The sequence below is a fragment of the Biomphalaria glabrata genome, chromosome 14 (assembly GCF_947242115.1).
Source record: "Biomphalaria glabrata chromosome 14, xgBioGlab47.1, whole genome shotgun sequence".
NCBI lineage: Eukaryota > Metazoa > Mollusca > Gastropoda > Planorbidae > Biomphalaria > Biomphalaria glabrata.
The window spans coordinates 15,310,569-15,335,115 of record NC_074724.1 but is presented as its reverse complement, the minus strand read 5'-3'; the positions used below and the strand labels follow the sequence as shown (position 1 = coordinate 15,335,115).

The window sequence follows — 24,547 nt, the reverse complement described above, 5'->3', positions numbered from 1 at the left end:
TTGTTAAGAGATTGTATTTAAGAAAGTCCTTACATAAGTTATTAATTATATTGTTAATTTTAATAAAACAATAACAGTATGTATATTGATTTAACTATTACAAATAAAAATTGTTAATATCATTAAGAATTGTTAGCATATCAAGTTTCTGTATCTTAATGTGGTCTTTCAGTTAATGAGATGAACCCTTGCTATCTACACTCTGTTGACATTTTGAAGTTTCTATATTTTAGAGGCGTCTCTAGAACCCACCAAATGGTAACTATTAGATCCTTTTGTAGTGGTCGTTAACTTATTAGGTCGTGTAGTTTCTAATAAGTTGACAATGTAGACATTCTTAGGATTTATATTTTTTTTAGAAAACGTTTTCTTTTTCTGAATTAATATCTGTACAAATTTATTCTTGAACTTCAAACAAAGTTTACGATTCTCTGAAAAACCAAAAGAAAGAACATTGATTTTTATTATTTGGAAAAAAAAAATTAATCAACCCAATTTTTAAAAAAATCTGTAAAAACTACATGTTGAAAATCTTAACATATATTTTACTCAACATAGTTGCATGTGTGCATTCAGTTTATTAATCTTCCAAACTGCTGTACATTTTATTTCCTAACACAAAATACAGTTGTTGGCTAAATAAGAAAAGAGATACGTCTTTTTTCTTTCTTTCTTTAAAGCAACGAATTCAATTACACTTTTAAAACTTGTGTTACTTTTGTGTACATCTTAGCTGTCTTTCTTACAAATTTATATTAACTCAATCTGTCTGTCTGTATGGTAAAGAGCTTGTACACGTTATTTCTCCCACGCCCATATTCGAATTAAGCTGAAACTGTGCAAAATTATCTATATTACCTGACTACACAAGAATCAATTAAAAAATTTAACCGATCAGTTAATTAACTATTGCAATTAATTATTTTGTTTTGGTATCTTGAACAAGTAAAATATACCATACATGACTGATGTGGTATAGATTGAATTATGCAACTTTAGGACTCTTTAGCGCATTGAGAAAGCTGAACAAAAACAAAATGATAAAAACATTTCTAATCGCACAGATTTGTTATGTCTAGGCCAGTTATACATATACTTACATGAATAATTCAAAATATTGATACAATAAAATTTAATTGAAGAGTTTTTTTTTTAAATTAATTCTATGTTTTTCTTGTTTTATCGATTGCATTGTTGGTATGAAGTCCGCGTAAATTTGTAAGCAGCGCTGTATGCATCAAGAAATTATTGTTAATATTTTAAAGGTATCTTCCTTTTTTGTCGCATACTTAAGTCTCTTTTATAATGATATTCTTACTTTTCTGGTAGCATACGAAAGTTGATATTGCATACAAAATAAATTTGATAATGTATAAATGTTCTTACTTTTCTGGTAGCATGCGTACATTACAATTGCTATAAATGATACAGAAACCACCACTAGAGTCACAATAAAACTGATTGAAAAGTGGCTTTTCTCAGAAGTAACTTTGGAATAGGCCGGGGGAGCATTCACAATTCTTACTGAAATGAGTTCAAGAAAAAATATGTTAGGCTTATTACGTAATGTATAATTTGATGTTATGTTTATTACATAACGTATAGCTTGATGTTTAAAAAACATAATTGTGTAAAAACATTAAATATCTGTATTTAAATAGTTAATGCTGTTACTACATTTACGAACTCTGGAATTTTAGCATGAGATGCTGGTGAAGAATACTGGTCTGAAATGTTATCGTTCACATTTAATTCCTTTTGAAATAGGGAAGTGACATTCGCTTCAATCCCTCGCCACTATAACGTGATTAAAAGATGCTTGAAAAAAGTACTTTCAGCACTGGTGCAAGCTCGTGAGGAGTACTATGAATTGTGTGTGTGTGTGCTCATAACACATTTTCTAAATGAATTACTACTAGTCACACTTATCCAAATAAGGTGGGTCGGAGCAAACGACTGCTCACCACCATAAACTCCGGAAGCATTTATGTAGGCAGCGTATTGTCGAGCAGAGTGTATGACTGTGCTTCCATGAGTAAGAACAACGGACAGGGCTTCGCCATAGTTATCCCAATGTTCTTATAGCCATCTTGCAAAGTTCGAAAGCAACAGTTTCGTCGATGATATTTTCCCAGACATTTGCGACTGATAGAAATAAACCTAATACCTGTTGCAGATAATAACTGTGAAATCAACGACTTCATTAGGTAACAGAAATCCATATATATTGAAATTGATATTTATCTACATTTTTTAATTTTTATTTTAACATTACAGTGTACTTACAGTTTAAAACGGGTTGGTAAATCAATGGCCTACTTTTTGCTCCATCATTTGCCCAGCCTTGACATGTGAAGGCTAAATATATAAGTATTCAAATCAATATATAATCAAAAATATTGTTAAGTTACAATAACAAAAATATTGAAAAATGAAGGTACAAAGAAATATTACTTAGATTGGTAGCGTTTGCGACGTAATACAGAGTATGGTTTTCCTTGTTATTAACCTTGCCATTGTTGTCAAACCAAGCTAGTCGGATGTCTTGTGTGACGCCGTCTTTCTTCTTGCACAGACACTTAACTTCTGAACCTTCTTCTACAACATTAGGACACTCGTCCAACGTTAAGGCGTCGATATCTACAAGTATAAAAAAATATGCGGGAAACTAAAACGATTGTTAACGCTAACCAAATGTTAGCATTAAAATCTAACTGATGCAGTGTCCAAATCCACACTTAAGACTAGATCTATGAAAATCAATTAACTGTAGCAAATTTAGTCAATTTACATTTAAGCTTTACGTAACCAATATGTATGTATGTGTAGTTGACAGCGTTTATTTATAAGTTTATTTGACTAAAGCCATTAAAACTTATTGACTTTCAAACATTTTTAATAAAAATATTGACTTAATCCAGATATTTTAAAATAAACACATCAAATAATTGTTGTTTTAGGAAACATATGTAAGGTTTGCTCTGTGTCAATACATATGGAGTCTACAGAAGTGTCTTTTAACAGAAACACCTATATAAAATATATAAAATAAGAATAGAAATTGTATTTCTAAAGTGTTATAACTTACCATATACAATCATTTTGCACCTATACAGAGATCCAGAGTTTCTCAGGCTGGACAAACCAAGATATTTGACTGACAGTAATCCAGCATCGCGTCTAGTCACATTTTTAATAGAAAAATGTATTTCAAAAGTGTCGTTACCAAGAGAATGTATTTTTGTTTCTGTGTTGTTTCTGTAGTCGTTACAAACCAAATTCTGTCTACAAACAGAGACTGGTGAGGTGTCTTTCAACAGAACCACTTCCAATGGATCATTGTAGGTATGTCTGATACTGACCTGAATGGTGTACAGACTTCCAATTTTTAGTGTAGACCTACACGAATTCGAAATATCTGATGACATGAAACAAGTGTGACAATAACTTAAATATTACTTTTCAATCGAAGTAAAAAAAATATAGATATTTCTTTAAATACTTTTTATATTATCTGTCACCACCTCAAAGTTGGTGCCATAGAGTAGAAATCCTAATTCTATATTGTAAATGTTAATTCCATATTGTGAATCTTATTCACAACTCATGTTGCCCTAGGGTGAACACTTTTGACCTTAGGTGAACCAGAGAGTTAAAGGCAGTCAGTCAACATAGAGATCTTGTAGCAAGCACTTGATAGAGTCACTTAATATATAAGCAGTAGGGTTAGATGTTTAAAGTAGTTGGTTATAAAATAGTTACTAAGTTGTTATATTGGTGATATTTCTGTTGGATTAATACTGACCATTCCTGGGTCGAATTGTATATCGTATTCACTATGTGATGTTATATTAAACTTATTTGTGTCTGCTACATCCAGCGTCATTTCATTATTCTGTGATTTATAACATGAACCCAATGTCACCACCACGCCTACATTGATAAACCGACAATAGTAGCACAGGATCAAAACATAACCACAGTGACATTTATGATGTCAAAAATACAGAGGTGACATTATCCTTATATACACCCTCTTGATTTATTTAGCTACAGTATCAACTATAAACAGTCAGTGTCCTTCAGTCTGGTTATTTCACTTATATGATACCCCCTCCCTGACACATTATCACTCTAATCCGCTGAGATAACTCACTTTCTGTACACGTAAGAAATACGGACATCTCGATCATCAAATGGTGATCAAAAGCACAGTACCTATAGTAGGCTTGAAGACTGACCTGTGACGTCGCAAACTCTGGTCAGTTAAGATAAATAGCTGACTTAACGAACTGTTGTTGTAATGTTTTTAAAATGTTTTACATGTTTCGGATGTTACTTCAGTTGAAGATAATTTACTTCCTAGTCCAAACGGGGGATGGAAGCAGGCAGGGTTTGAACCCGGGACCAGCGATAAATCCAAACGACAGTTCAGCGCGCAAACCTCACGACCAGCTATTAGTATTAGCTACCCTGTTAAAAGAATGTTTATTGCTGACCTACAAAACAAAAACAAGATTTTCTGTACTATATCCATATCGACCATCGTCCCTAGCTCTACTCCTGCTGTGCCATTTTAATCACGTGGTTTGAATTATAATTCTTCATTTCCTTCCACATGTTGAAGCTGAACAAATGTGTCCGTCACTGCAGTTATAAAAACAGTTTTCCTTCTCTATCCGGCATTTACATGGATATCCGCCTTTTTTAAATCTAAGAATTTGAGCAGTACCGAACACGCCTCATCACTATTCAAGCTAGAGATTCAACTAATGATAAACCTGAGCATTCCTTATCCCCTCTATCAGCCAAAAAAACCATAACCTCATGACCATGTACCCTTGAGATCGCAAGGTTTGAAAGAGTACTTTATTAATACTTTAATTATAAAGACATAGTGCAGAGACACTCTTTCTCATTCATTTTATTAATTAATAAGTTAGACTAAGCAAGTTAGAAGTTAGAGAAGTAGATATGACAACCATAAACGAAACAAATCTATATCCAATAGTAGTGTAAGAAGAGATGTAAACTCTAGTTGGAGAGAACAAACGTATGGGCTGTGCAGATAGCCAGTAAAATTTAACGCTATACGACCGTTTTGTGTACATAAGTTATAAATAGATTTTATTTCAATTGTTCATTCTTAATTAATTGGCTTGGCTAGTAGTCAAAACTACACGGGTATTTATTTCTGTTGTATGTATGAATTGTATGTATGGTTGTATAAATATAAAGGTCATTAATAAGGTGATGATGTTTTTACACCAAGAAAAGCGTAAGTTTTAGAATTTCTATTATTGGTAGGCGATCATGATCATTCATTAGTAAAGAGTGAGGTTATTTTGAGACAAGTATGTGGAGAGAGAAAATTAAATACACTTGTTAGTGCCCGAAAAACGTTAGGTGCATAGTGGTGAACGAGTGGTGATAAATGTCAATTTGTCTTACTAGTTAAAATGTCTGTCCTGACGTGTGAGGGAAAACAGAACCTCTGGAACATGATGTGACGATATGTATAGCTAGACTAAAAATGTCTTTAACAATACGAGAACATTGGCGAGTTTCAAAAAACATTAGTGCACCGAGTTCTAATGATCATTTTCTTTAAAGAATTCATTCCATGTGACGTAAAAGAAAAAAAAATGACACACGGCCTATGATATAGTTGGACTAAAAATGTCTTTATTAACACCAGTGAGAGAGAGAGAGAGAGCTATACATACAGATACCGGAAACTGAGTTCTTATAGTATTTTATATAAAGACTAGACATATGTTACCCGCGACCCGCGGGTCTTTATTTGCGCATTACTTTCGATATAGTCACTGAGAGTGTTTTGTAAACAATTAAACGAAATAATAATGTAATAAGTAAAGCGAATGTGTCAATGTAAAAATAGTGTGAATGAAGCTATCAAATCAAAATAGCTAATAGGCTTAAATCCATTTTTTTTTCAAATTAAAACATTTGCTTGTAGGCCTACATATATTTGATTAAAATTTGAGATGAATAGACTAAATTTTGTATGTTAAAGTATAAAGTAGATCTTGAGGTAGACATAGATCAAAATCTACACTAATCTAGAGTTAAAAAGGGCTTTTATAGAGTTCATTCTGTGCTGTGCATGCGTGAACTTTTTTCATGAATGAATATAGGCCTATCTCAACACGGCTACGCAGCTTTAGCGAACAGCTAACGAATGTATTAAAAATGCTTTAGAAAAACAAATTTGAATGTTAATTTGATTAAAATATGAAATGAATGGACAATAATTAGTATGTTTATGTGTTAAAGCATAAAACTATCTTTGCGAAAAGAAGTTTTATCATCTTAGAGTTCAATAAGAGTTTTAGACCTAGGCCTATGAATAGACTCAGTAGAGAGATGTGTTAATGTGTAACCATTTGGTAATAGTAATGTCTAATGAAAGAATGTTCGCCAGGAAATCTGTAGCCACAGATATCAGGAACTAATTTATGTAAAAAATGCTTTTGAATAATCTAGTGGATTGGATTTAGATGTATATTAAACGTAGCTAATGATCCTTTCACGTTATTCCTCTTTCGCTACGAAAATTAGTTTTGCGAAAATGGGTTTACCCGAAGTCGATACATTCTTATCTATTAAAAACGAAAAGAGCGATAGCTTTGTTAAATGAATGGGATTATAAAGTGAACAATTAAACGAAATTATATTTAGTACGCGATTCATGAATAAATATAGATCTAGGCCTATCTCAACTCGGCTTCGCAGCTTTCGTGGGCGAATGTAACTTTAGAAAACCAAATTTGAATGTTTATTTGATCAAAATATGTAATGAATGGACTTTAATTAATATGTTTATGTGTTAAAGTATAAAACTATCTGTGCGAAGAGAAGTTTTATCATCTTAGAGTTGAATTAGAGTTTTAGATCTAGGGATGGGATTATAAAGTAAACAATTAAACGAATTAATATTTAGTACGCGATTCATTACGGAATTGTCTAATGAAAGAATGTTCGTCAGGAAATCTGTAATCACAGATATAAGGAACTAATTAATGTAAAAAATGCTTTTGAAACACAAAATTGAAGGTTAATTTTATTATATAATGAAATCAATGGATCTTCTTTTGTATTTTCATGTGTCAAAGTAAAAAACTATCTGCGCAAAGTGTATTTCTTAAAATTAGATCTAGGTCTAAATCCTTTCGATCTTTTCTCATGTCAACATTGTAGACATGGCCTAGATCCATAAAATACTATAGCTTTAATAGAGTCGGACAACTGAGGGTCTTAAGTTTGTTTTAGGGTTACAATACATACACTACGGTCTAAGTTGGTACCCAAGGAACATTCCTGCCTAGTTTTATCAAAATTGGTCAAGCGGTTTTGATGTCTATAAGTAACATACATCCATACATACATACATACATACATACATACCCCTCACATTCTACTTTATAATATATATATATATATATATATATGCATATGTGCATTTTTTCTGTCAGTTTGTCTATCCGTCAAGTTTATATTGAAAAAAAAAAGATTAAAAGCTATTGAAATCTGGTTAACCGTTAATTTTCCTTCCAAAAAATAGTTTTAAGTATCTTTTATAGATCGTTCCGGATGTTTATATATATATATATATTAAAAGAGAGAGAGAGAGAGAGAGAGAGAGAGAGAGAGTGAGAGAGAAATATGGAGAATTTCAGATAAATCAAATACCGTTAAAAAATTTTTTTTTGATGATCTACTATAAAAATTAAATCTACCATAGCCTTATGTAGTGATTTTCATACTATACTTTGGGGCTAGGAAATTATTTTCATTAAAAATCCGGAACATAATATTACGATAAAATTAGATTTTGTAACGTTTAAGCAAGAAAACTAATTGTACGCTAAGATAGAAGTGCAATTTAAAATTAATAGAGTTAAAATGTTTTTCATAAAAATCCGGAACAACCATTTTTTGTAAATGAGAAGAATATTATTTGTTTTATTTGTTTGAAGAGGGATTTCAAACAGTTATTTGGCATTAATAGATTTTTCTAATAAAATTCGGAACATTTTTGGCGACGATTTGTAAGATTTATAATGTTATGTAGGTCGATTTCTTTTTCAAAACTAAATCGGGAAATTCTTTACCGATTTAAAAACTTTTGCTATGTTTCAGCAAGAAAATTTAAAGTAAAATAAGTCTAACAAACCTAATATCGGCTTTTCTCCTTACGGGGGCCACTAAAAGTGAGTTTCAATAATCGTTTCAAGTAAATTAGTTTCTTCTTTTAAAATCCTGAATAATCTATTGTCGGTACTTTTGAAAAAAAAAGTCATTTGACATACATTTGTTTTAGGTTGAAAATACGGAACGAGTTGATATCGATAATTAAACTATAGTGACGTATTGTCAAAGAATATAAGTGTAATGTAAGTCAATAATGCGATTTCAAACAATCATTTCACATAATTTATTTTTTATATAACTATTTCAGGAACAACTTTATAGTTAATGAAATATAAATATGGAGATTTTCATTTAGCATTTATATACTATTTACATCAAAATACCGGAACAATGTATGATTGATCAAGTGTTTTGAAACCTTTAAAGATGGAAATTAAATTTAATATAAATTAGAAGAGCTAACAGAAATTCGTTGACATGGATTTTTTTTTTTTTTTACTAAAACCATCCGAAACAATCTATTATAGATAGTTTCAACTATAGAGATGTTTTTAAAGGAACATTAAAGGTTAAATCAGATTTTCAATTGCTTTTAGTGTTGTTGTTGTTTTTTAATTTAAACGTGACGAACAGACCGACCAACAGACAAAATACACAAAAATAAGAGTCTTTTATCTTGATGGGGCACTAAACAAAAAATAAATAAAATCTGCTTATTTAAAAAATTTTGTAGGAATTTGTTTGTCACACTGTCACGTTGCGACGTTACGCTACTGCACGAAAGTAACTGCATAAAAAAGTCCATTTTAAAAAATGTGCGTGATATTTACATACAAAGAACATTCTTAGCCTTTATAAACAAACATAAATGTTTTCTTTTAATTTTAGCAGCTAGTTGACCAGAAAAACTTCTTCAACTACTATTTATATTTGTTGTAAACATTTTTTGTACATTTTATAAATATATTTGACTTAGTGATAACGAAAAAAACACAAAAATTGTTCATCTTTGTTAGCATATTGTAACATTGCCTCCCTTACATTTACGTAATTGTTTTAGAATTGGTGTATTTTTATGAAAAAATCGCTTGCATAATTAATTTTATAAATGAAACGGTTTGCTTTTAGAAAACCAAAAGTAGCTGTGGCACCTTAACTTTTCAAGCCGCATCGCATGGTGAAATAATATTTTGTTTTATATCTTTCTAGTTTTCAAGTTCTGAGTGCGATAGACGGACAGACGGACATTTTGCACAAACCTAATAGTGGCTTTTCCTCTTACGGGGGCCGCTAAAAATTATCTTTGCCAATAGCAATTCTTTTATCTTAGAATTAGGCTAGATCTAGATCTAGGCTTTGAGAGATTTTGGGTTCTGCGCATGCCCGACCTTTCGGTCTTGTCTAATGTAAACATGAATATATGGCTTAGATCCATGAAATAATAATACTTTCCTAGAGTTGGGCAACTTTTTTTGAGGGTGTTAAGTTTCTTTTAAGGCTACTTTCCATATGTTACTTGTCCAGTTTGTTTTATAAAGATTGATAAAACAGTTTTGATTTTATTCGGGACATACATACATACATACATACATACATACATACATACATACATACATACATACATACATACATACATACATACATACATACATACATACATACATACATAATTAGATAACTAAATGACACATGATTAGCGATTTACACATTCTAATGATTAGTTTTTGAAACAGTAGTGAATGACAAAACATATCTATAGATCTCTATATCTAGATCTACAATAGCATGACTTAGGTGTAGATCTATTTCAAGATTAAAATAAAATAACTCATAAGATCCACTCTATTTTCTCTAGATCTAGACCATACATGGAGACGAAATGGGTGAGCGGTAAAGCGGGATCCGGGGTTCGAATCCTGGTGAAGACTGGGATTTTTAATTTCGGGATCTTCGGGCGCCTCTGAGTCCATCCAGCTCTAATTGGTACCTAACATTAGTTGGGGAAAAAAATAAAGGCGGTTGGTCGTTGTGCTGGCCACATAACACCCTCGTTAACCGTAGGCAACATAATCAGATGACCTTTACATCATCTGCCCTATAGGGGAACTTTAATTTACTTTAAAAGTATAAAGTAATATAAATGTGTTTTTCTTGAAAAAAACAAACATAGGGGAAAACAAAGACTAACCTGTTAGGACGAATAGAGATAACAAAAATGGTGTTAATCTTTTCATTCTAAATCTAGAATGTTCTTGGAAAATAAAAGTTGATGTAGTATTCATTATTTTAATCTGTATAAAAAATATAAAAAAAACATTAAAGGATAGAAAAATCTCTTTGCGAAAATATATAATATTTTTTTAAAATCATTATTATAATTTAATTTTAAAAATCTCTATGACAGTAAACATAAGTTCAATTGTTTTAGTTAGATTTTCTAGCAATTCCAACATACGATTAGATAAGTCTGTAATTTTTTAAAATATATTTTAATGATTTTCAACTGTTATGAAAGGTATTTTTTTTTAATTTTAAAGCTTATATCAACTCACTCTTGTCTTTTTGTTTGTCTGGTAAAACTTTTTAACAAGTTGTTTTCTCTCACACCTAATTTCACATCAAGCTGAAATTTTTCTCACTTATTTCTTTAACCTGACAAAACAAGAATTAATCAAAATCAAAATAAAACAAGAACAAAAAGTTAATTAACTATTTTATAATTATTTTTTTGTTTGTTATCAAATAAAGGAAGGACGATATATATACCATATGTTGTGGTATATGTTGAATTAGTCCTCTTTATACTTTACTTTATACCTTGAAACTAACAATTGATAGCAGTAAAACCTCTTTTTTTCACAATCACTCCTCTGTTACAGTGGTTAGTGTGTCAGCTTGAGTAGGCTTGAACCCTGGAATTCAAATTCAGGTAGTTCTATTTCTTTTTTAAACTACATTTAAAATCTATTACGGTAATATTTACAGATATACCCAATTCGTTCCCTTCCAACCCATGTCCCACCTGGTCGGGACAAGTGATAGGATCATAGTGTATTGAGAAAGCTCAAAGCATGAAATCACACTAAACAAAAAAATTGATACCGAGGTTTTGACAAAAAATCTACAACCGTTAGCATAAATGTGTTACATATTTGGTAAATAGTTGCCTCCCTTACTAAATAGCCTCCCGTGTTTGTTACTATTAATAGTAAAAGGTTGTAAAAATGGTGTAATGTATTGAAAAAAACTACTTGCATAGTTGATTTTAAAAATTTAATTTTTCACTTTCAGAAAAAAAATATAGTAGTCGTTACATCACAACTTTGAATTGTCTAAAATATCATGTTATCGGATTTTCAATACCTTTTCTAGTTTACTAGATATAAACGGGACGGACGGACGGACAGACAGACCGCACAAAACTAATAGCGTCTATTCCTATTTTGGGGGCCGTAAACTATTTTAGCACCCATAATAGAATGTTTAATTATAGACCGAGTGAAAACTATTTAGTCAGAAGAATTTATAGCATCTAGATCTTGTAAAGATCGGGGCCAAGTTTTTAAATTTGTAAGTAGTAAATTTACACATTTCTAATAAAAACTATTACAAACAGATCTAATTCAAATCTAAGTTTTTATAGGGTAAGCACTACATTTTAATGTAAAATTCTAATAACATTAAATTGAAAAAAAAAAGATGGTCTATCAATTTCGTCAAGTAGTTTGTTTTTTTTTATAAATATTTTCATTGTTTTTTTTTTTTAGTTTTGCAATAAACTTAAGAATCTTACCTGTATAAAACAATAAAATGGAAAAAGAACATCATTCAGTACGGTTCATCTTTGTACCCCATTATTTGTAATGTTAAATAAATTCTAAAACAGTTTACAATAAAAAGACTTCCTTAATATATCATATTTGTTTTCGTTGTTATTGGTTTCAGAAGTTGTGGTCAGGTACGCTTTGAATAATAAATAAGCCTTTATTTACAAAGGGTGTATCACCTAATAGAACTTAAAACTACACGTATTTGTAACTAGGTAGACGGATATTTCCTGGAAGTCCAAGTCACTACGGGAATTCCCTTTAATATTACAAAAAATAATGGAAGAGACTACATACATTTATTTAATGGAAACAGTATGAACAGGACTAAAAAATATAAACATACATTATCATATAAGACCATTTTTTTATTCAGTTTTAAAAACGTAAATATTCGGATAATACTAGTTATAACTCTGGATTTCTTTTTCGTCAAATTCATTTTTTACACTGTTAGACATTATATTCAAAATAAAAACATGTATAATATTGTTTATGCAAAATTAATACATCATTATTATGCTTTCTACCAGGGCAAGACAAAATGTATTTTATGTATCCACTACTTATTTTCTGTACAGTTACACCCTTAGGTAAGTTAAAATAGTACATCAATATAAGCAATAGAAATGCTTTCCAAAATAACAACTATAATTTCATATGTCTAGTAACTTTAAAAAAAAATCTTAAACGATAAGAGAAATCTAATTTCTTCTTGGAATGTCTGGTAGAGTTGAGCCTTTGGCTCTTGGAACTCTAGGCCAGCAAAAGTGACAAGAGCTTCCTCTCACAGTCCGGTTTGCCTGGGGTCAGACTCACGGCAAGAACGAAATTGATTGTTGCTGCAGACAGTTCTACCGTGAAAGCTCGCTGATTTGTCTCACTGAAACATGGCTAAATGAAATTATTGGTGATGCTTGAGATTACCAAGGGCTAGTTTTGATGGTACCGACATTAAGCTTCCGGAACATATGTTATCTCATTCTGTTGTGTCTGATTCTGAGTTGAAAAATCATGCGCTGGTCATGTCGAGATAGCTTAAAAAAGGTGTCCTTTTTGTAATTGGGATGTAAGCTGGTCCTTTTCTCATATATTCCCAACTCTATCATTTTCATCTCTTCTATTGGGTAGAGAGGAATTTTAATTTGTTTGTTTATTCAACGTTTTTCTTTAGTTTCTACTTTAAGGCCACAGATTTTAACAAAGATTTTGTTCTCCATTGTTTTAAAAATGTTAATGGGTTGAAAAACATGCAAATGTAATAAAAGTGCAGTTAACTGTGTTTAACAGCTACAATTAAAATATAGGACAAAATGACCATAATTAAATATTTCTTATTATATGTAAACCTGTTTTGTAATGGGATCAGAGGCGTAGCTAGGGCTTTGGGGGCCCGGAGGGAATGACCTATTTCGGGGCCCCTTGTATTTTGACATTCGACTTCATGACATGAGATAATGTATTTAATTATTGAATAGATATATTTATAAACCTTAATTCAGATGTGGAGAGAAGAGAAGCCAAGAGCGGTTGCGAATTTCTCCTGTTGGAAGCTTTCTAGTGAACCATGATGATGTCAAGAAAACAAATTTCGAAAACCCGTTTGGGGGCCCCCTTCAAGTGGGGGCCCGGGGGATCTTCAAATTCTCCCCCCCCCCATCCCGTCACCCTAGCTACGCCACTGAATGAGATCTTTGTTAGAAACAATGTTAATAGAGTTGTTTATAGAATTTTGATTATTCTGTTTTTATCTTTAGTAAAGTTAGAAAACGTAACAAGTAAATTACACGAATACACAGCAGCGACGTTTTTAATGATAGACCAGACAATCGAACTTATAGGACAAGTTACTGTCCAAAACAAGCCTTATGGAGAAGATAATCATTTATATCTTGAATTTAAAACCAATAAAAGCAAGGAATTTCTACAGGTTTGTAAATTTTTTAATTAATCTATTTATGTGCAATTTTATTTTTAATGTATTCTACATGTTGCATTTATATAAATAACTAAATGTGTATTGGAGATTTCTATCTATAACTGATTATACAATAAATATCTAGGAGACCTGTCATTAGCAATGTGTACAGTCTCTTTCCGATTCGTGCTCACTTTTGCTAGCTCTTCCATTAAGGTAGGTCTACTAGACAAAGTTAAATAGAGAAGGTCCTGTTGATGTACTTTGGAAGCGTATGTCATTTAAAGAATATGGCCAACAAAACTCATGCGTCTTTTGGTCTATTAACTCTTTCATTTCTTTTCCCTCACTTCAAAGAAATGCTTTGTTGCTGTCTTTTGTATTGATTAAACTAACATTAATAATATATTGCTAGTTTAAGAGTGAATAAAAAGCTCATTTTTTCAGACCTTGCGATCTATAGGAAAGAGAATAATTCTTTAGCCAACGGTTTACGAGCAGGGTGTCACGTGACCACCAACGACGATCAACCGCCTTTACTTTCCACCTTTACTTTCTCCAACTAAAGTCAGCTACCCATAAGAGTTGAGTCGACTCAGGGGCGCCCTAAAATCACAAGATTTAAAATTCCAGTATTCAACAAGATTTGAGCCCAGGACCCCAGGTTTCGTAAGCCAAGCACTTTACCACTCATCCTCCCCCCTCAGAGAGTGAAAGTGAAATGAAAAGTAATACACATATTTCTAATTTTACTTTGTATAGATTGTTCAAAATTTATTGACACTAGGTGATAACAGAGCCATGTATCATGCACATCAGAACAGAAACTGATGATTGTGACGAACCGTTTTAGCTCACTCAAGATATCACTCAGGTCTAAGCATTTAATTAATTTATTTACTCGCTATTAATCATCAATTGCACTAATTTAGCGTTCAAGCGCTAAAAACACAACCACCACCCCTTCAATCCAACCCCACCCCTTTGGCATCGATGTCACATTTTACTATCCCCACTTTGACACGTGTCACACTAGACTCTTGACAAGATTACACTCCCTCCATCTATCGTGGCAAACATCCGTTGACCCCCCCCCTTTTCCGGGAGCGGCTGGTCACTTCAAAGTGCCCATTCAACTCAACGCCTCGGGCAACGCTGTTCGTCTAGCACTAGCCATTATCATAATATAATCTCCCTTGATGTGCCGAGCTCTGATAATCTCCCCTTCATGATCCACCTGACCACCTGGGATGATTTCCTGGACTTTCAACTCGCGCCTTCGCGCAATGTCTATCTCCCGGAAACGCCGTCACGGTCAAGCGAGGATCTCTTTGTCAAAGACGCCAGATAGTCTAGACCACCTTTGCACTTATCTCCCGCCACTCACCCCCCCCCCTTTCTATCCACGTGTATATGGACAAACTTCATCGTCCGATCTCATTCACGCTGGAGAGCCCACAGGGAGCACATCTATCTCTTGCTTGAGCTCTAGACTATTTTCATTCCCTTATTTCACTTTGGATTGGTGGTATGTAACTTAGTAAAGTGCTTGAGAACCATTTTACTTAGTAATGTATATATATATTTGTGCATTTATTACTACATTATTTGTGTACCTATTTGTGCATTCTTATCATGGATAATGTAAGTAGATTACTGTATACTTATATTTTATATCATGACTTTTGTGGCTAAATGTTCAAACCAGCTGGACTAGAGTTTATTAACAATTCTTACCAGATGTATTTAGCTCTTTAACTATTATTGTTTTAACTCTGATATATTAGCGCTCAGCACGAGCCTTCAACGTAGTATCATTGATTAATTCCTTGGCAGGGAATTATCCGAACATTTATGTAAACATGTCTTATTACTGAGTATGTATTTACTTATGCTCTATGTTTACTTATGTGAGAGCCTGGGCGAGTATCAGACGTTGATCTCCCCTTCCCCTTTCATCTCATTTATCTAAGCGATGTAGGTACTTGCTACTCACCGTGATTGGTGAACGACACTTGTATTACTTATCATATATCACTTATTACTGTTTGTTATTTCCCTTTATGGGAGTCCCCATTATTATTGTTATCTCCCTTGATGGGACACTATTCATTTGTTAGGTCCCTTTGATAAATATGAAACTAGCTTATGGTTTCTATACATCAGTCTGAAGATGTCCTTCACGGAAAGGCATCTACCTCCCAGTGTTATCATTATGGCTAAACCGACGCATACATCATATCGTTGCAGCTTTTATCTATAGGCTATACCCGCCTGAAATCTTAGCAACCTAAAGCTGATAGCAGATTTGCTGGCACCAGATCTGTAGACATCAGACCTACTCATCCTTCAAGAGTCCAAGTAACAACGCTAGCCACAGACTCGTCACTGGCTTAACTGATTGGTAGACGCAGCTTAGCTCTGCAACCATACAAGTTGGACTGCACACGGAGCCTGGATCCACTACGCCAGCCCACCAGCAGACAGCATCAGTACCAGCCACACCCGTCTCACCAGTGCAGCACAGGACCAAAAGCTAAGCAACCAGCCTAATGACACTCAGACCACTTGGTTCTAATATCTGATGATGATACTCCTACATGTGTAAATACGCTAGATTCCATACTAGCCACTGTGCAGCATTTCACCTTTCATTATCTTATTTTGTATAATAAACTGTACATAAGTTTACATCTAAATATAGTATTTGTTGCCTGCATTATAACGCTGTGCTTGTAGTTTATATGTGCAAGTAAGGATTCTCAAACTATAAAACCCCCTAGACACCCAAAACGGCCAATATCTTAATCCGACTTGTCACAATGATTAAGGTAAAAAATATATAAGTAAGAAAAAAAAAAAGAGAATTTGTGTATCACAACAGTTCAGCTTCGCCCTCTCCACTTCCTCTCAATGATGCGACAATGGACAAAAATATTCAAGCATTAGTTTTATTTTGATTAGTTAAAGTAATAGTGCAATTAAATAAAAGTTAAATTTGTTTTTTCTCTTTTCGAAACAAATTGAACAATTGATTATTAATATAAAAAGGTTCTCAACATATTCAAAAGAAATAGAATTAATGTAATATTAGCCCCAAAAAAGCAGTTAACCAATAACATGGCGTTGTTTTTTCACTTGAAAAAAACAACAATTAAAACGTATTTTCGACCGTAAAATTTTCTATCTCTATAAATAATTCTCTTCTTCCCTAAAAAGTTTAAACGAGAAGAAGTAAAGGAAAGATTACTCTCTTATTTCTGCAGATAGTCCGCGAGAAAACAAGATGGGGGGGGGGAACACGTAGTCACAAAATAGCAGGGACGGACCGTTGTAACCAAGAAAGATCACTTTTTTTTTTTAAATTTCTACCTCACGTTAAAAAAGGGGGGGGGGGGAATAATCTACACTGTAGTAACTATCGAGGCGACAGAGCACGCTCAAGAGTTTGGACACCATGGAAAGATCACTCTTTTATTTCTGCAACTCGAACGGAGGGAGTTATCCTAGGTGAATTAAGAGGCGAAAAAAAAGAGGGGCGGGGGGGGGTTAAGAAGTAGTATTCATCCGTTACTAAATAGCAAGGCCGAACTTAACCATTATAGAGCCCTATGCGAAACGGATTTCGCGAGGCCAAATTTGGGTAGGGATACGGATAATAAGTGAAAATTAAGAGTTTGTATTAGAAAATAAATTCGTCTTTGCATTTTATTCATTCTTTACTACGTACAGAATTACTTTACGAGTCATACAGTACATCATAAAAATAATTCTATTTCCTACATAGAACACGCTCAAAAGCAAGAATTACCAAAAAATGTTACAATCTATCTATGAGAATTGTTGACCTTAAGTAATTCTTCATTAGTTTGAGGCGCGAGAAGCTTTTTTCACTAGATTCCATAATTGCGGGTATTGCATAATGCCGTTTTTTTTTATCGCGCGTAGGATTGGCGTTTTCCATATTGAATGACACCCCACAATGACAATTTTCGTCTATATATTTCAGGAGATTGGTATGAGTTTTCAAAAGATTTTAATAATTTCCGGATATTTCCTGGACTTTTTCGTATATTTTGCGATTTCCGGAGATTTCCAGGACCTCCTGTTAAATCAACAAGAGGCCACGGGAAATCTGTTTTAAGTTATCAAATGGATTAATTTAATAATTTATACACCTAAAATTAGCGCGGGTCCTATAAAAGTGCGGGGCCCACTGCGGTCGCATAGGTTGCAGTGGCCTAACTTCAGCCCTGCAAAATAGCGGCGTATGCTACGCCGCCGGTCGACTAGTTAGATATAATTTCATTAATTTTCAATACTTTTTCTAGTTTGCAATCTAATCTTGACAAAAGGAATGGATAGGCAGAGAAATTGTACAAAAAAAAATAGCGGCTTCTTCCTTTTCTTTAGCCTTAAATACTACAAAAATAAAACATTTGGTCATATTACATAATATTATTAACGTAAGTTGTGCTACTAAATAAACACACTGTCAAGAGCAGGAGTGTGTAAGATGTGAGATTGTGGGTGTGATTGTTATTTCATTAGTTGTTAGTGGTGAGCTGTTTTAGCAAGGGGTTTTCAAAGGGGGACAATAAGGTTTTCTGTGGTCAGTTTAGACAGTTGGAGAGCTGACCTGGTCTGAATAGGGTGTTGGTGATTGTTGTCAGTTGTATTGCTTAGATTAAGGAGATACTATTTCTGCATTGTGTGTACTAAATATTTGGGGTAATGCTATGTTGTGTCACGATATCTCATGTAATTTATTACTGCATCTAGTCTAGGCGCCCTGTAGTATTTAATTTCTGCACATTTAGTACTTTTAGTATTGATGATGATGTATTCCATATTATATGTGTAACACATTGTTTGCTGTAAATAAATACAAATGTTATACTCCTTTGTTGAGTGCACTTTACAATACTTATACGCTTGTAAAGATCTACAGTTGGGGCATTAAATTACGCCACTAATAGAATCATACCCTTAGTACATCGAGCCATTTGTCTATGTAAGGACTGTACCTAAAGCTCTTTACATACATCAATAACAGATTAGCCAAGGCAAACAGAACCAGGTCACGACTGCAGAAAAGATTGTGGGACAATACCTTGCTTACTACCAATACCAAAGCCCTAGTCTAGCGTACTGCGTACTAATCACTCTGCTATGCGACAGGGAAGGTCAACCTACTCTTGGCAGCTAAATATCTTTCTCCAACGATGCTTAAGGTGGCAAGAAAAAATAACCAAACAGAAATTTCTGTGAATAGCAGGGTGACAGGACATCAACGCTGTTATTATCAGCAGACTCCTTGGCTGGCTTGGTCATGTTTACAGAATGCCACATGGTCAAGCTATTTTGTAAAATGATCTACACTAATAGAAGACTGGAGAGACGTATGCCTCCTAATTTAAGGTTTACTGATGTATACAAAAGTGACAAGAAGCTCTTTAAAATTGATACTAAGAGTTGGAGAAATGAGGCACTGGATAGATTCAGATAGAGAACAAGTATAAAGGAAGGCTCCTGGATTGCCTTCTGGCGTACGCACCAGAAGTGGAAGGAAGGTGGAAAGATCTTGTGAATACAGATCTGTTTTTCTAAAAATGAAAGATATAAAGACATATTGTAAGAGGTATACAACATATTATTTTTAACGGATCCCGAAAGGGAAAAAGACGCTATTAGTATTGTGTGAAATGTCTGTCAGTCTGTCCAGTTTAGATCTCGTAAACTAGAAAGGATATTGAAAATCTGACAACACAATATTTTAGACCATTCAAAGTTCTGATGCAACGGTTACTTTTTTTCTTTTCTGAAAGCGAAAAATCTAATTTTTAAATCACTTATGCAAGCTGTTTTTTCATAAAAAAATACACCACTTTTACAACTATTAACTATTAAACACTCAAACACTTGAGGCTCTTTATTTGGGGAGGGGGGATATCCGTTTTCCATAAATTTAACTCATTAATGTAAACGGTTGTAGATTTTTTGTCAAAAAATTTTGTTTTTATATTTGTATTGTTAATTTATGTAAGTTCTGTTATACTAAGTACTATATTTATACACAAACAAATGTTTACTTTTCTTAAAAGAGAAAAAATATATTTAGTATGCACTATAAGTAATACATAATTTAAAACGAATAATAATCTTGTAAACTGCATTTTCTTGTACCGATTCATTGTCAACTATGCGTCGTAATTCTTTTCTTTTCTTGAGGATTGGAATAAAAAATTGAGCGTTTTCAAAAAAAATTACTTCAATTATAAGGCTTCCGTTACGCCAGCGGAGGCACGGTAGTTGAGGGATAAAGCGTTGGCTTCCGAACCGGGGGTCCGGGTTCGAATCCTGGTGGAGACTGGGATTTTTAACTTCGGAATCCTTGGGCGCCTCTGAGTCCACCCAGCTCTAATTGGTCCCTGACATTAGTTGGGGAAAAGTAAAAGTGGTTGGTTGTTGTGCTGGCTACATGACACCCTCGTTAACCGTAGGCCACAAAAACAGATGAACTATACATCATCTGCCCTGTAGACCACAATGTCTGAAAGGGGAACTAGTTAGGCCAGGTTCACATCTAGCTTTACATTCACTTTCACCTATCCTTTGATCTGCTGGACCGTTGGGGCACTACACATATACTGCCAACCTTCTTTCTCCATTCTTCGCTGTCATTTGTCTTTGAAATAATTTCATTCAGATATTCTTTCTAAAAATTTTGAAGCCTGCAACCTTTGCGGCCGAAGTGGGCCCCGCACTTACATAGGCCCCGTGCTAATTCTAGGTGTAAATTAGGCCTACTAAATTAAACCATTTTCACTTAGGCCTGTTGTTAAAGTGTTCTTGAAATTCTCCTGAAATTCCAAAATATACGAAAAAGTCATTAAAATCTATTGATATTATAAAAATCTTCTTAAAACTCATGCAAATCTAATTAAAAACAGATAAAATTGTCATTTCGGGGTGTTATTCAATATGGAAAACGCCAATCCTACTCTCAAAAAAAAAATTGCATTGTCACCTTTCATTTAATAAAAATTTAATAATAAGGTGAATTTTAACCAAAACAATAATTTTAAATACTTAATTTACTTTAATAGTCACTGGCATACAAATATAGATCTAAATCTATCTCGACCTCTAAAAAAAATTTAAAAGCGATATTTTGCTATTTGATAGAAAGTCTAAAAGGCAGATTTGAATGTTTATCAGCTTTTTGTTGGAAAACTACCATCTACTGTAAATGGCTCGGTTGATTTGAGAGTGATTTTGTAATTAGTAAAGAATGAATTAAATGCAAAGACGAATTTAGTTTCTAATACAAAATATTAATCTTCACTTATTATCCTTATCTCTTCCAGACTGGGCCCCGAGCAATCCGTTTCGCATAGGGCATCGCAATCTGTGGGACCGGCCCTATCGGGGGTCGATTTAGAGTTTGTGTTTCAACACAAACTGTCTTTGAAACCTTGTTTATTAATATTTTCAGTTCTCTGTGTTATTTTTGAACAAGTGTGACCATAAAAATAAAACGTTCTACTGTGTACAAAAGGGAAAATTATTTCAAATTTATGCGTACATACACGTGAAAGAAGATTTCAACCAATCAACTTGGAGACTGAAAGGGCTCTACAACGAAATTGAGTTTGAGAGTGAAGTGATCACCTTACCGACCATTAAACGTAAGTTTCTTTATATAAACAACTATATTGTCTTGTACTATTTGTAGTATGAATAATAGGGCCTAGCTTAAATTTCCATTTTCTTAAGTGTTACCCTTCAATCAAATGTTCAAATAATCAGAACAAGATTGCGCGTCTTGTACGGGTGACATATTACAAGTTTGTTATACACAGGAAAAATTCACACAAGATAAACGTGAAATACAAAGTTTTTGGCATACGGGTTACATGCCCTGCCCAGCGTAAATGTCGGACCATAAGAAGTCCCTTTAAGCTGTTCATACCGGTGTTTGCAAGAACATTGCTGTTTGTAGTGCGGTCTTCCCTTTGGTATAATACCCATGTCGCAGATCCATATAGAAGGGTTGAGAGAACCACTGCTTCGTAGACACTGATTTTGTAGGCAGGCGGAGCGATTTATTCTGCCAAACTCTTGTCTAAAAGCACTATTAGCCCTGGCCAGACGGTTATCCACTTCCCTGAAAGCAAAGCGTCATTTTATACTTCGCTTTGTAGATATGTGAAGTGGTCTACCACGTTAGGGGCTTTAAATTTACAGTGAATTTTGGTCTGAGCAGGTTTTACTAGGTAACATCTGGAACATGACTTCTGTTGCTGCCAACTTAGGCTACTAGTCGACGAATGGATGGGTAAGGGTCGGCTCAAGAGGACATCTATTATGCAGACTGCATTGTGTCGGTTCCAAGAGCTAGGCTTACCCCAGGAAAGAGTAAGTCTCGTTCTTACGGGTTTCCACCCTGCAACAGTTCCCTGATTGCCGGATGTGCGGAAAACGCTGATTGGTTCAAAGGTAAACAAGAAATGCGAGAGAAACCATAGCCCAGTTTTCAAATTATACCATCAATGCGAGAGATGTCAAAGGCAGAACGATTTCGGGCTATGGAACGGTAGTCAGTTTCCCCGTTGCAACAGAAAGCGAAACTAGTAGATCTATGAGCAGGAGAAAGCAACTACGTTGTAGGAATGGAAGGAATAGAAGATACGACTAGTCTTTAAACAGATAGAACTGGTGCACGAGGGGATTTCACCCTGTACAGAGACAGGCGAACCCTACAGAACACTTGGACCATGCTATATGGGATCAATCTCAGCTCGGAGTGTTTATTGCATGGAGGCTTTGAAATGGTGTGCATCACACCTTTAATATTGCACTGCCTCACTGTTATGTAATCCAACAAGTGCTAGTGCTCTGAGCGTGAATGCATCCATGTAGTCTTAAAACAGCTTTTTGTTGGAAAATTGTGTTGGTTATAGCAAGCTTTGTTTCAGAGAAGAGTTCCAACAGAAGTCTGTAGGTATCGTTGCAACTGCTAATATCATGTCTACCTAGGACTCTCGGACAAGTGCTGTAGTCGTTCCCCACTTAAGCGTTGAAGTCATCCAAGATAATGAGTTTGTCAGCAGTGTCCACCTTACACACGACACTCCACTGGTAAGCGTAGAATATTTTCTTGGTATCAGGTTTTGCCTGTAACGTGGGAGCATAAACACTTATGATAGTGTCAAATCTATAGGCATCTAGCTGTAGTCTGAGCGACATAAGTCGGTCTGAGTGACCAATAGGGATATATAGCTGTTTCTTATAGATTGCCATATTTGAATTTGTATCAAACCGTGATTCGGATCACTATTTATGGATATAAAATTAGAAAATGAAAAAAAAAGTAAAATGTTTTAACATTACATAAAGTTTATTGGAAATTGACCGTTTAGTTAAATTAAAAAAAAACAAAAAAACAATTACACGGTTTTAGGAGAAACTGGGAGATTAACAATGGGGATATAAATTATAAAAATAATAAAAAGAATGCTTAATTTACTGGCTAATATATAAGAATCTCTCAAATATAATATAATATTTTGACCAAAGATAAATAGTTCTCAATATGTAAATAGTTATTTCATTTCAAATTACAATTTAAAAAGTTAAGTATGGGATAGATGTGGTTATACCCAGACAGCTTCGTTAGCAAAAAACGCACAGATAATTGTTGCTTGCAGTAAAAAGGTTGAAATTATTCAGCAAATCGCAGCAATAATTCAAAATAGAAAGGGAAGCTAAAATCTTTTATTAAAAGTAAACTAGCTTGGGAAGAATGTCCACATTTTGTTAAACAAACTATCATTTAAATAGGCTTTAATTATTTTATTAATATTTTCTTTAATTATCTTGAGTAATTTGATTTTGTTTTATATATTGTTATTATTTGAAATTTTGACTGCCTTTGTATCACTTGTGCTTTGAGGCTAGGCAAAATAAAATTGTTACATTTAGACACAAAAGATATACCTCAACAACAAGGAAAGCCTATGTAGCAAACATTAATTTTCTTGTTAATATGTATACAGTTGATAAAATAGAGGACCATGCTCTATAGAACCCCAACCTGTCCTTTGTCAAAAGAAATGATTGTTCTAAAAGGATGATAAGAAAATCCAAGAAAACATTCCTAACAACTTGGTTTGGGTAGCTATGTGCATTCAGACTAAGATTACACTCCCTCCATCTATCGTGGCAAACATCCGTTGACCCCCCCCCCCTTTTCCGGGAGCGGCTGGTCACTTCAAAGTGCCCATTCAACTCAACGCCTCGGGCAACGCTGTTCGTCTAGCACTAGCCATTATCATAATATAATCTCCCTTGATGTGCCGAGCTCTGATAATCTCCCCTTCATGATCCACCTGACCACCTGGGATGATTTCCTGGACTTTCAACTCGCGCCTTCGCGCAATGTCTATCTCCCGGAAACGCCGTCACGGTCAAGCGAGGATCTCTTTGTCAAAGACGCCAGATAGTCTAGACCACCTTTGCACTTATCTCCCGCCACTCACCCCCCCCCCTTTCTATCCACGTGTATATGGACAAACTTCATCGTCCGATCTCATTCACGCTGGAGAGCCCACAGGGAGCACAT

General features: G+C 34.0%; 2 protein-coding genes across 13 annotated transcripts; one reads left to right on the top strand and one right to left on the bottom strand.

Moving 5' to 3' along the window:
• LOC106078200 (uncharacterized) lies at positions 1 to 12,195 on the bottom strand. Of its 6 annotated transcripts, none has more exons than XM_056010738.1 (9): positions 11,969 to 12,195; positions 10,993 to 11,087; positions 10,728 to 10,827; positions 10,364 to 10,466; positions 3,089 to 3,418; positions 2,455 to 2,640; positions 2,287 to 2,358; positions 1,387 to 1,524; positions 1 to 431 (listed from the first exon to the last, which is right to left on the bottom strand). In XM_056010738.1, exons 4-9 carry the CDS (start codon positions 10,455 to 10,457, stop codon positions 223 to 225), a joined length of 1,029 nt encoding a protein of 342 aa, XP_055866713.1. In that variant the 5' UTR covers positions 10,458 to 10,466; positions 10,728 to 10,827; positions 10,993 to 11,087; positions 11,969 to 12,195; the 3' UTR covers positions 1 to 222. The 6 variants fall into 6 exon arrangements, with proteins under 6 accessions (XP_055866713.1, XP_055866714.1, XP_055866711.1 ...); XM_056010739.1 differs by having other exon boundaries at positions 10,783 to 10,827; XM_056010736.1 differs by lacking the exon at positions 10,728 to 10,827 and having other exon boundaries at positions 10,942 to 11,087.
• On the top strand, positions 11,260 to 24,157 carry LOC129922862 (uncharacterized). Of its 7 annotated transcripts, none has more exons than XM_056010744.1 (5): positions 11,260 to 11,330; positions 12,536 to 12,595; positions 13,760 to 13,932; positions 21,419 to 21,611; positions 22,902 to 24,157. In XM_056010744.1, the coding sequence occupies exons 1-5, from the start codon at positions 11,315 to 11,317 to the stop codon at positions 22,925 to 22,927; spliced, it is 468 nt and encodes a 155-aa protein (XP_055866719.1). In that variant the 5' UTR covers positions 11,260 to 11,314; the 3' UTR covers positions 22,928 to 24,157. The 7 variants fall into 7 exon arrangements, with proteins under 7 accessions (XP_055866719.1, XP_055866717.1, XP_055866724.1 ...); XM_056010742.1 differs by having other exon boundaries at positions 22,963 to 24,155; XM_056010748.1 differs by lacking the exon at positions 11,260 to 11,330 and adding an exon at positions 11,626 to 11,745 and having other exon boundaries at positions 22,963 to 24,153.
• Positions 24,158 to 24,547: the final 390 nt, after the last annotated feature.